Source organism: Perognathus longimembris, chromosome 3, assembly GCF_023159225.1.
Source record: "Perognathus longimembris pacificus isolate PPM17 chromosome 3, ASM2315922v1, whole genome shotgun sequence".
NCBI classification, from domain to species: Eukaryota; Metazoa; Chordata; class Mammalia; order Rodentia; family Heteromyidae; genus Perognathus; species Perognathus longimembris.
In genome coordinates, this window is record NC_063163.1 from 107,563,664 (window position 1) to 107,576,044 (window position 12,381).

Here is a 12,381-nt window from a genome sequence, read left to right on the forward strand (position 1 = left end):
TATATAGAAAAAGCCATAAGTGGCGCTGTGGCTCAAGTGGTAGAATGCTAGCCTCGGATAAAAAGAAGCCAGGGACAAAAGAAAGAGAAAGAAAACTATTTGCATGAAGAACTTGCATCTAGGGGGAAAAAAGGTCCTTACAGGGCTGGGGATTTGATCAAGCCAAAAAATAATTGGGGGAAAAAAAGCAATTGGAGACTCCCAGAATAAAAACATTCCCTAGAATAAGAAAATCTGCAGGTGAAGGAAAGAAACAAAAGGGAACATCCATGGCACAATGGTGGTTGCTTCTTGTCAGCTACTGAGTTCACTAAGTATGTCTGTAGCTGTTTGTGCCTCAGGTTGTAGTGGCCCAGCTCTAACCCTGGCTCTCTGACCCCTAGCTCACCTAATGTCCTGACTATCCACCCATGTGAGAGAAATCACTCTGTTCTGACCCTCAGGCTCTCCCCTCAAAGGCTATCTAGAAGACGCCGTTCTTCGTTTCCTGCCCATCTAACGTGCAAGCCAAATCTAAACTGAAAGTTGACCTTAGCAGTAGGGGCGTGGCCACTTTCAGGTTCTTTCTCTTCCTCTACCAGAGCATCCCCTGCAGGCCCCAGCTTGTCACCTTGCCTGGACAGGTGACCTCTAAGAGTGGCCTCTGCTTTGTGGAAGCATCTGAAATCTACTCTGCTAAGGGCACTGTGTGGCTTCTGAGAATCCCAGACTATAATCCTCGATTATATCCTTGTGCCTCTACATTGGGGAGCACAGATAGCATAGGACTTGACCTTGGAGCAAGGTAATAAATCCCATAAAGTTGTGCTGTGTGGCAGTAGAGCTTTCTTTTCCTGGGCAATAGGAAATGCTTTAGCGAATGCTCTGTAAACATATGACTCATAATGTGGCTTTCATGGGTGTTCGTTCCATGTAGATTCCTTTGCAGGTGAGGCAGGCAGAAGTTGTACTGGGGAGCAGTAACATCCATTCCTTCTTTGCCAGTCTGATTTCTCACTTCTGCCACAGGAAGGTACATGAGGAGCACTTACTGTAACTGCTGCTACACCATTGCTGGACTGTGATATGAGTACAGGGGCCTCTTCAACTACTATATAGAGGAGGCAGAAGGTTAGAGTGTTTGGAGGGTTTAAGGGAATAGACTCATAGTAAAACCTCTCACTCCCCAATACTGAGATCCTTGTAACCCAATTGAAGCAAATTTTCAGGAGGAGGCCACAGAGAAACGCTTCAGAGGAATCCATCTGAAGAAGTTAGCCATTGTGATCTAGGCCTTGTTACAATTCTGTCTTCTCTAAGTTTGATCAATGAAACTACTATGCCAGGCACATGACAAGAGATGATCTGTGAGAGGCCATAAAGTTCTGTATTCTATATTCCTCTCGCCTGGATGACAGTGAGTCTGGCCTGAGCACCAAGAGCAACGTGGATTGGCATCTCCCACAGACCTTATAGTGTACTGTCATTGTAACCCACTCTAGTTTCTTGTGTAGGAATAGGTATTGAACTGTATCACTCCTATGATGGATTCCTTTATTTTGCACATGTGGTAAACTAGGACCTTCCATAGATCCGCTTAGGGGTACCTTCTGTAATGGAGAGTGGGCAAGGCTAGTTCAGAGAGCGATTAGGGAGAGGCTCCGTGGGGCTCAGTTAGGAGGCTGCCTTGGGCTGGCCATACAGAAGGAGATGGAGAGTCCATGGCTTCTCAGTAGGATCCAGGAAAGCAGGACAATGCCGTGGAGTGGCTCCAGGTTGTCAGAGGATGCTAGTGTCTGAGGAGGTCTAGGGGTCAGGGGCTCTAGTTGTCTAGACTCCATTTCCCCTGTAGGCCTGGGCCAGGGATGGGTGGGGCCTTGTGGAGAAGCCCTGTGGCCAGCCAGGCACCTGCTTCCTTTCTCTCTTCCTATGTGGAGGTCCGAGTGGAGTCCAGCCACACAGCCTCACAATCTGGCCTGGCTGCACACTCGAATGGTTCCTGCCTCATCATCAAGAGTATAAGACACTTCCTTTTAGGGACTTTGTTTTTATCTTATGTCCCCCAGCTCCCCTAGAGAGGGAAAGTAAACACAACGTTGCTTGACTACAAAGAAACCTATCCTGACATCAAACCACCCTTCCCCTCCCATTGTAGGAGTAGGTGAAGGTTGATGCCTCTGGGCTGGGCAGGACCAGGACAGAACAGAACAGGACAGCAAGTCTTTTCTCCCTTGGTCTAGGAAAGAGCAGTATAAAATGATAAGGTTTTGGATAGGAGCCAGGGCTAGAGGGAAGATGGTTACAGCCTCTAGCCTCTGGAAAAGACTCTGGAAAGTTCTAGGGGTTCAGATGCCAGAAGTAGGGAATAGAGTGCAGGTTGGATTCCAAGTCCTCCTCTTCCTGAGAGAGTGAGAGGGAATCCAAGATGTGTCTGGATTTTCTCTTCTAATTCCAAGAAGTTACTAGAGTGAGAAGTGTTGAAAGGCTGGCTGAAGCCATGTCTGATACCAAGAGGCAAGCAGTCATCTTTGCTAGGATTTCTCCAGTGACTGGCTTTTGCATTTTCTGCCCAGTTCTAGGCCTCACCTTCTATATAGAATGTCACATATACATGACATTAAAACACACTCACACACAAATCACAATATACTTCTGATGTCAACTGTGATGCTTGTGGACAAGAATTTGCGATTTTGATGGGCTGGCCTCAAGTTACAACTCTTGCCCTGCAGCCTCCTGGGAAGCTAGGATGACAAGTGTGTGCCATCACACCAGGCCCTGAACGAATCTCCTAGTTCTAAAGTTACAATAGTCTCTCTGGCAGCATTGATGCACGTAAGTCCGGTTGTTGAGGTTGTAGCTCAAATTATTGCAGAACTTCTGACACACCATATATGAAACTTGGAGAATACCATCTGCAATAGGAAAAAACAAACAACAAAGGGAAAAAAAAGCCGATGATCAGGTTCTTCAAGGCAAACCAGATCTGACACCAAACAGGTAAGCACAGGGTGGCTTCTTGTCATACCCAAGAGGGTTAATATTTATATTCCAAGAGGTCCAATGCCGAAAAGGCTGGCTAGGTACAGGATTGCGTTATTTGCCTGATAACCCTTTCATTTTCTTTTGTTTTCACATATATTGCTTGTACAGAGAAATTCATTGTATTATTTCCATACACATAGATTAAACATTCAATACTGTGCATCTATTTCCTTTTCCCACTAGAAGGTTAGCAAGAGTACTATGAGGTCATCAAAGGCCATTTTTTTTTCTGTTTAGCCATGTTTCCTGGGAATATAGAATCCTCCCCTCTTTCTCCTACCTCAGTTTCCCAGATCCTCTTCTGTCTGTGAGCTAGCACACTCAGAGCCTTTTGCACCTTGGTTAGCCTCCCAAGTTGGCCTCGGCCCGAGATATAAAACTGCTGCAGTGCTCTGCTAAGAATTCTCAGGTTCATGCACCATCTCCCCGGACCCTCTGACTTACTCTGGTAGATCCTTAGGTTCATGCAGGTCTCGTGCTCCTGAGCGATGCAAATGCCATAGCCTCTTCTGCAGTGGTCGGTTTGGGTGCGAAGGTGGCACGTTACACATGTCAGCGATGTTGTTGCTGGAGAGACCACAGAGCTTGATATGAGGCTGGAAAACTAGGATTGGAGATGCAGCAGGGAATAACAGATTTGGGGAGCAGGGGGTATGTGGAGTGGCCAGCAGGTGGATAGTGGATAAAGAGCTGGTGGCAGGGTACCTGGATAGTAAATAGGAGGCCCTTTGAGCAGCTCCTCATCTCACAGTGATGGCTAGAAAATGACAAAAAGATTCTGGTTCTAGCCCCAGCCTTTTCAATCAGCATCGATGAGTAAAAAATTAGCCTACTTGCAGTTGGTTTCTCTTGCTTAAAAATGGTGCTATTAGGTAGGCGCCAGTGGCTCATGCCTGTAATTGTAGCTACTGAAGGGACTGAGATTTGAGGATCATAGGTTTGAAGCCATCCTGGACAGGAAAGTATATGAGATTCTTATCTCCAACTAACTAACCTGCCCACAAATGGAGTTGTGGCTTAAATGGTAGAATGCCAGCCTAGAGCAAGAAAGCTCAAGGACAGCATTCAGGCCCAGTGTTCAAGCCCCAGGACCGGCACACACACACACCCACACCCACACACACACACACACACACACTACTTATACATAAAAGTATGTACCCTCACAATCATATGTATGCCTCTTTATATTCCTGTTAAACAAGCCAGGTCAGCAATAATAGCACCATTTTCTTCGTGTGTGTGGCTTTTAAAAATGTGTTTTTATTATTTTTAAGTAGCTGTACAAAGGAATTACCATTTGCTAAGTTTGTTTATAAGTACAATGCACCTTGATCAATGTCACAGTCTTCATCGTTCTCTCCTATCTCTCCCATCTCAGCCTTGCCCCTCGATTTTCTTACTTTCATAGGATATGCATTGAATATTATGACTGCATTCGCTCTCCTCACTTCCTCTTTTTATTCCTCTTCCCTTCTCCCCTTGACCTCCTCCATAGCCTTCATGTGCAGGTGTCCTGCTATTCATTTTGTTGGACTGTGAGGATTTATTTTGTTTGTTTCTAGTAAATCTCACAGACTTTCTTGCCTGGGCAGACTTTAAACCACAATTCTCAGATCTTAGCCTCTTGAGTAGCTAGGAGCCACCCAGCACCCTACTTGAACTAAAATACATATTACCTAGACTAGTGACAATAGGATGTCTTTTGTTGTATATTGTTGCTTGGATATTGTTAGTTGACTTATTATATTTTGAGCTTCAAATGGAATTTTTTTAAGGCCTCATGAGGTATAGCACTGCCTGTGACACCTTTCAAGAAGACCTGGGGCTGGGAATATGGCCTAGTGGCAAGAGGACTTGCCTCCTATACATGAAGCCCTGGGTTCGATTCCCCAGCACCACATATACAGAAAATGGCCAGAAGTGGTGCTGTGGCTCAAATGGTAGACTGCCAGCCTTGAGCAAAAAGGAAGCCAGGGACAGTGCTCAGGCCCTGAGTCCACAGGACTGGCCAAAAAAAAAAAAAAAAATCAATGGAAGAGATCAACAGAAAGGGTGGCTTAATCAAGAGGCATTGTACTCATACACTGACTTGTTGAATTGAAATCCCTCTGTACAACTACTTGAATAAAGGCAATAGGAATACTAATTTAAAAATACACCAAAAATACAGAATTAAAGAGTGACCAAACTATATTTTACAAAATCTAATTGTAATATATGGTCCCTAAGGGGGTTTCAGAACAAATGCCTAAGACTGAACCAACTACAGAATTATCCATTATAGAGGGGCCAATTCACTCAGCAAGTGAGTGAAGATTTATCCATAGAAAGAATGCAGATAGACGAGCAGAAAAGAGATCCTAAGAGAAATTTCACTCGTGTTTCGGATTATGTGAATGGTAGAAATCGAGAAGAGAAGCAGGGTCCAGGGGAAGTGCCGTAGAGGCTTGCCCACCTGTGTGGGAATGGGGGAAGGATGAAAAAGCACAGGAAAGTTGGCAGAGGAGACAGAAGGGGTGACCTCAATTCAGGCTCTGCTCTGCACTGGTTCAGTGTGATCAAGGCCTAGCCCTGAATGGCTCTGGCTGTGCATGTGGGCTCCCTACCTCCTGACACTGAAGCTCAGTCCTCAGGACTCACCCGCAACGAGGCAGAAGAGGGAGAAGAGCAACAGGAGGTGTTTGTTCATCCTGACCCAGCAGTCTCTGGTGCAGGAGAAAAGAAACCAGGGGCAGCAAGCACAGGTCTTTAGGCTTTGGGAGGAGGTTTGTTCCTTCACATAAGAGAGTGATTGATTATTCATGCCTTAGGGGAGCATGGAGTTTCTGGTCATACAAGGTTTCCTTCTCAGAGCTCACAGTCATTGGTTGTCCTCCCCATAACAGGCAACAAGCATAATTAATAAATGCTAGAGTTTTCATTGAGCTAATTTGTGCTTTATATACAATCTTTTATTTTATTTCATTTTTGGTTCAAGCCCGGGGCCTGGGCTCTTGCCCTGAGCTTTTATGCTCAAGGCTAACATTCTACCACTCGAGGCACAGCTCTACTTCTGCCTTGGTGGTGGTGGTGGTGGTATGTGTGTGTGTGTGCCGCGCACGCACACATACCTAATTGGAAATAAAAGTCACATGGACTTTCCTGCCCAGGCTGGCTTTGAAACTTGAGCCTTAGATTTCAGCCTCCTGAGTAGTTAGGATTACAGACATGAGCCACCAGCACCTTGCTTATAATCTTTATCATAGTAATTATAGTTGTCCCCAGGCAGCCACAGGTGGTTGGCTCCAAAGATTTTTACCAAAATACACAAAGATTCTAACCATGTAAAAATGTGTTTTATTTACATAAGGATATGTGCACATCCTTCCATATACATATACATATATATATATTTATATATTTTTTTTGGTCAGTAGATCATCAGCCTTGAGCAAAAAAACAAAAGGACAGCTCCCAGGCTGAGTTCAAGTCCCAGTGCCAGCACACAAAAATCATTTATTTTTATTAATGATATCAAGAATGCCATTTCACCTGTTATGTCTCTTCTTCTCTGTCTCCCCTCTCCTCCAACCTCTTCTTCCACTGTCTTGACCATTAAGTTACATCATGACCACTTAAAATATTTATGACACTTCACTATCTATACTATCTGGGTGGTACAAGACCTAAGATATGGTTTTCACCTGATTTTTTTTGTAGATCTGCCTAAGGAGCACTTCCCATTTAAAAAACATTTTTATTGATATTATAAAGATGATGTACAGATAGATGTTACAGTTGTGTAAGTCAGGTAACAAGTACATTTCTTTTTAGACAGTATCACCTCTTCCCTCACTCTCTCTCATTTTTCCCTCCCATCCTCACCCCACATTTCATTTTTAAATGTAAAAACACTCGCTTCTTACTGTCTTGGGATCCTAGCAAATGAAGACTCTCATTTTCACATTTTTACTATAATTTTTAAAAAATCAATCTGGGAAATGCTTACTCTGTGGGGAATGGACTGGGGACATTCAAAACTGGATGCCTTTAATTTATCTCATAATCTCTGGTCAAAACTTCGAGCTGCAGGGAATATTGTGATTAAATAATTGAAAACCTCAAAAAGTAGGAGAAAATGAGGGAGTGGGTAACACTGTTCAAAAAGAAATGTACTAAAATTAAATTAAGTTTAAAAAGGAAATGTACTCATTACCTTACTTATGTAATTGTAACCCCTCTGCACATCACCTTTACAATTAAACTTAAATTAAAAAAAAAATCTCTGCTTTGTTTTATTGGAGGTGCTGAGAAGCAAGAGGAGGTAACGAGATTGTTCTGAAAAGATAAAACAATGCCAGATGGTGGTGACTCACCTGTAATCTTATCTACCCAAGAGGCTAAGGAACACAATTGGAAGCCAGCTGGGCAGGAAAGTCTATGAGACTCGTGTCTCCAGTTAACAAGCAAAAAGCCAGAAGTAGAGGTATAGCTCAAGTGGTAGAGCAACAGTCTTGAGTGAGAAAAGCTAAGGGACAGTGCCCACTGAGTTCAAGCCCAAATATGAACAATAAAATAAAATAAAATGATAAAGCAAGAAAAAAAAAGATGGAAGCCAGAGACTTGTGATGAAGGGCTATTTTCTCTTAGAGAGTGGTGATTGCGCACAGAGAATGTGTCAGGACAGGACATTGGAGAGGTGATAATTGTCCAGATATGAGAGAGCTTTGGCTTTCCTTCTATGTGGAGTCACTGGGAGGCTATGAGAGGCACGTGACTTATAAAGTGTTCGCTAACAGCTTTGTGGAGAAATCATTGTAAAGGAATAGAGTAAAAAGAAGGAGGCAAGAATGAATGAATAAATAAATAAATAAAGCTGTTGTTTGGTCCAGACAAGTGCTGGTGATAGATTTGATTATGGTCGTGGCAGTCAATGTGGAGAAAAATGATGTGAAGTTAGTAGGTAGAATAGATAAATTTTTCCTGTCCGATGAGACAGAGGGTCTTATATTAAAAAAATAATAATAATACCTCCCACATTTCTTAGGACCTGAGGCACAGGAGTAGGAGCAGGAAAGTCAGAATGTTACCTGACTTTGAGGACTTGGGCAAAATCAAAGTGAGCCTACTCTTTGGGCTGAGGTGAGAGAATCAGACATGGTAGTTTGGTCCTGGGAATGTGGTGGTACTGCCTGTCCTCAGCAGCTTATGATTTTATGATTCAGATGAATAGCCCAAGGACAGATCACAGGAGGAAAACAGCCAGTACCTTCTGAAGGAGGCTGCACATGACAGAAGATCCAGGATGCGTCTTCTGTTTCTGCTGGGCACAGTCTTTCTGCTCTGCTTAGACCAGGGTGAGTCTTACATGCAAAGTAGGAGCTGTGGGTTGGTTTCGGACAGACAGATGCTGGGGAAAGAGAAATTCCCCAGGTTGGATCTTGGGACTGTGGCGGGTATCTGTGAGAGGAGAACCAGAGAGATTTTTCTTTTCTCTTCACAGGTGAGCCTCAGAATGCTCTAAAAGGTATGGCCATGGTTGGTTTCCAGACTTTGGGGAGCAGATAAATCTGTTTTCAGTGGTAATATTCTGTTTTTAAACACAAATCTAACCCCCATCGTTAAGAGAGGCTCATAATCCCTTCTTGCTAGAGAATATCCAGGGATTATCTTTGTCCAGACACCTTTAGTCTATTTCTTGGAACAAGGAAGGTGAAAAAAATCTTTTTGTTTCCTTCTCCCGCCCCCACCCCATGACTGAACAAAATCATCAGTCTAGACAAGGGATTTATTATTTGAATTCCACAGATAACTATCTCCAGGAGCCTTGAGCTCTTGAAGGTGATACATAACATTTGATTTCTGTCCATACAGGTGATCTCTCACAACATCATCAAAGGGATTCTAATCCAAAAAGATTAGGAACCCCTAGGCCATAGTAAACTCCTGCAGAAAAGCCTCTAAGCCCTGAGAACCTTCCAGACCATCTCCTCTAAGCATCTCTTTCTGTATCTGGCAGATACTTCAATCATGTGCTTCAAATGTAAAAGGTATCACCTTGGGTTGTGCTATGATTTCATGACTTCCTGCGTACTACACCACAAACAGTCCTGTGCTACTGAGAACTTTTACGTCCTCACACGAAAAGGTAACAGATGGTGTGGCGTACAGCATCAAGGGGAAAGACTACTCCCTTCCAGCGGGAGACTGTGAGGCTGTCTTGAGTGGGTGAACATGAGAGTCTTATTAGAGGGGATGGCCCACATTGGCTTTTCCTCACGACTATGTTGACAAAGTCTGATGTCTCTCGTCAAGGAATCACATCTCCCCCTGGGTCTGTAATTGGTAGACTCAACCTTGTAGCTATTTGGGGATAAGAGGAATGTCAGCGAGGATCGGCAGATAGGTTATTCTCAGGAATGTGGTGTGAGAAAATGGAACCATTCCAAGTTGTATTCTTTCTTCTTTCATCTCCTCAGGGCGAAGTATGTATCATTATTCAAAACTGTCTTGTATGACCAACTGTGAGGACATCAACTTCTTGGGTTTTGAGAAGCGGGTAGAACTCCTCTGTTGTAAACATAACAGTTATTGCAACCTTCCTGCAGGCCTCTAGTTTTACCTTGCTCCTAGATTTGCCTTTGTTCTTTCACTCACTACCTTGTTTAACTCTTCTCCCAAAGCCTATATTTTGCTCCTCCTTTCTTAATCAGCCTTAGGGAGGAAGAAAGCAAGCAGGGAGTAAAACAGAAACAATCGTAGGAGAGATTAGCCTTGTTCGTGATGAAATACTAGCAAATCCCTCCTATCATACGTGGGTTAGTGTTTTGGGTTCCTCTTGATGCTACTGCCACATACAGTCTTACCTGGTTACTTAGAATCTCCTCTACGAAAATGGAAATTTGGGGGAGCAAGAATTCTGTAGTCATCTCTTGAGATTGGGGTTGTCTTTGGATCAATCTTAAAAGTTCCTGGTATTGCCAGGCCCCTGTGGCTCATGCCTATAATCCTAGTTACTCAGGAGGCTGAGATCTGAGGCTCGTGGTCCAAAGACAGCCCAGTCAAGAAAGTGTGTGAGACTTTTATCTTCAATTAACTACACCCCACCAAAAAAGAAGCTAGAACTAGAGCTATGGCTCAATTTGTAGAGTCTATCCTTGAGCAATAAAGCTCAGGGACAAGTGCCCAGGTCTTGAGTTCAAGTCCCAGGACAGGTACCAAAAAAAAAAAAAGGAAAGAAAAGTTCCTGACATAACACTTTATCCATGGGTTCAGGAGGAAGAAGGCAGCTAACTTCAGCTTCCCAATTTGGTATGAGCCAAGTCTTTTCTCTGTTAGAGTTATTAGGATGACCTCAAGTCAGAAAAAAAATATAAACAGACAGGCATAAGGAGGGGGCATGCTGGGACATTGAAGTCTGTGAAAACTGGTTTGAGAGACAGGTTAGCATGAGTAGAACTGGCTTGAATGATCATAGCCATGGTTGGCCAGCTCATCTTGGTGTGTGATTGAACTAGGTGATCAGACGGGGGGTGGAGGCCTTTTGGGAGGATGGCTACTCAATTTCTTCTCATGGGAATGAGGAAAAATGCAAATGGCTTCCAAAGATAGTTGATGACATGTGTAGAACCAGCATGAAATTTGGATAACAATGAGCCCTGTGTTCAATGAAGCAAGTTATGAACAGCTGAAGGTTAAGGTAGCAGAAAAGTAACAGCCCTGGGAAGAGCATTAGGAAGACACTGAAGGAGAGAAGCAGAAAGAGACAAGAACCAGCTTCCTGGATAGAGCAACACTGGAATTCTGGCTAGAAGGCCTACAGCTGTTCCTGGACCTCAATTCCCATGAAGATTTTCTGTTTGTCCTGTATTATGTCACATAAAATTCTTAAATGAAACAGCTGCCCTTTTACTTAAGGAGTTGAGTTCTTGTCTCCCTCCTTCCTTCCCTCCCTCCCTCCTTCCCTTCTTTTTTTCAATGCTTGGTACTGGGATTGAGCTCAAGGTCTTATGCCTCTTGCTTAGCTTTTTGGCTCAAGGCTAGTGCTCTACCACATTGAGCCACAGCTTCATTTCTGGCTTTTGTAGGTGTTTAATTGGAGATAAAAAGTCTCACAGATTTTCCTGTCCGGGCTTGCTTTGAACCAAGATCCTCAGCTTTCAGCCTCCTGATTAGCAAGTGTTACAGGCATGAGCCACCAGAGCCCAGCTGCCAGCATCCTTTCATCTTTTGGGTTTTGTCAGTCTTGGGACTTGAACTCAAGGCCTGGGCACTGTCACTGGGCTTTTCTACTTGAGGCTAGCGCTGTACCACTTTGAGTCACAGCGCTACTTCTTGTTTTCTGGTGGTTAATTGGAGATAAGAGTCTCTTGGACTTTCCTGCCTGGTCTGCCTTTGAACTGCAGTTCTCAGATTTCAGTCTCCTGAGTAGCTAGAATTACAGGCACGAGCGAGCCACCAGCACCTGGCTTCCTTCCTTTTGTCTTTGTGTTGGCAAATGTAATTCTTCTTGAGAAACTTCCAGTTTTGATTCTATAGTCAGGATGAGTAAAAATATGAAGTTTTTTTTTAATAAACAAGAAGATTAGAACAGCCAACATACATAACATGGCTATTTTGAGCTCGAGTCATGGACTCTCTGTATGTGGGCTTTCTCACTCCTTGGATCACAAGAATTGTGGAAATCAGTCCAGAAAAGAAAAAGAAGAGGGCTGGGAATGTGGCCTAATGGTAGAGTGCTTGCCTAGCATGCATGAAGCCCTGGGTGTGATTCCTCAGCATTACATATATAGAAAAAGCCAGAAGTGGCACTGTGGCTCAAGTGGTAGAGTGCTAGTTTGAGCAAAAAGAAGCCAGGGACAGTGCTCAGGTTCTGAGTCCCAAGCCTCAGGACTGGCCAAAAAAAAAAAAAAAAAAAAAAAAGATGATTATTGAGCACTGGGTTTCAAAACAGAGTTTTAAAGTATTCTTGAATGTTTAACAAGGTTTCTCAAGCAAGAAGACAGTTCTCCAAATGAAATCCTGCTATTAAGTATAGGCTGTGGGAACTATGTAACTTGTGGGCAGGAACAAGATGGGGAAACTGGAGGAAATCAAAGAAAAGGGTAACATTGTCTAAAAAAAGAAATGTAGTCATTACCTGACTTATGAAATTGTAAACCCTCTGTACAACACCTTAATAATAACAATAAAATTATATTTTTAAAAAGAAGTTGAGTTCTAATGACAAGCTGTCCTTGTGTTTCAAGAGCAAATACTGGCACCCTGACCCTCAGAGCACCGACTTTTACTTCATGTTGTGGGTGGTTTTGATTTAGTTTTGATGCCTCACAAATTTGATTTTTCTAGTTTGTGTGTCCACTTGTAGAGTATTGG

At 43.4% G+C, this 12,381-nt stretch overlaps 2 protein-coding genes across 2 annotated transcripts; one reads left to right on the forward strand and one right to left on the reverse strand.

Annotated features, from left to right (window-relative positions):
• Positions 1-2,745: 2,745 nt before the first annotated feature.
• Positions 2,746-5,716, reverse strand: Pate3 (prostate and testis expressed 3). The gene is made up of 3 exons (XM_048340744.1): positions 5,668-5,716; positions 3,469-3,591; positions 2,746-2,894 (listed from the first exon to the last, which is right to left on the reverse strand). The coding sequence occupies exons 1-3, from the start codon at positions 5,714-5,716 to the stop codon at positions 2,746-2,748; spliced, it is 321 nt and encodes a 106-aa protein (XP_048196701.1).
• Positions 5,717-8,311: 2,595 nt separating this feature from the next.
• On the forward strand, positions 8,312-9,622 carry Pate2 (prostate and testis expressed 2). The gene is made up of 3 exons (XM_048340955.1): positions 8,312-8,387; positions 9,026-9,154; positions 9,486-9,622. Exons 1-3 carry the CDS (start codon positions 8,312-8,314, stop codon positions 9,620-9,622), a joined length of 342 nt encoding a protein of 113 aa, XP_048196912.1.
• The last annotated feature ends 2,759 nt before the right edge of the window (positions 9,623-12,381 follow it).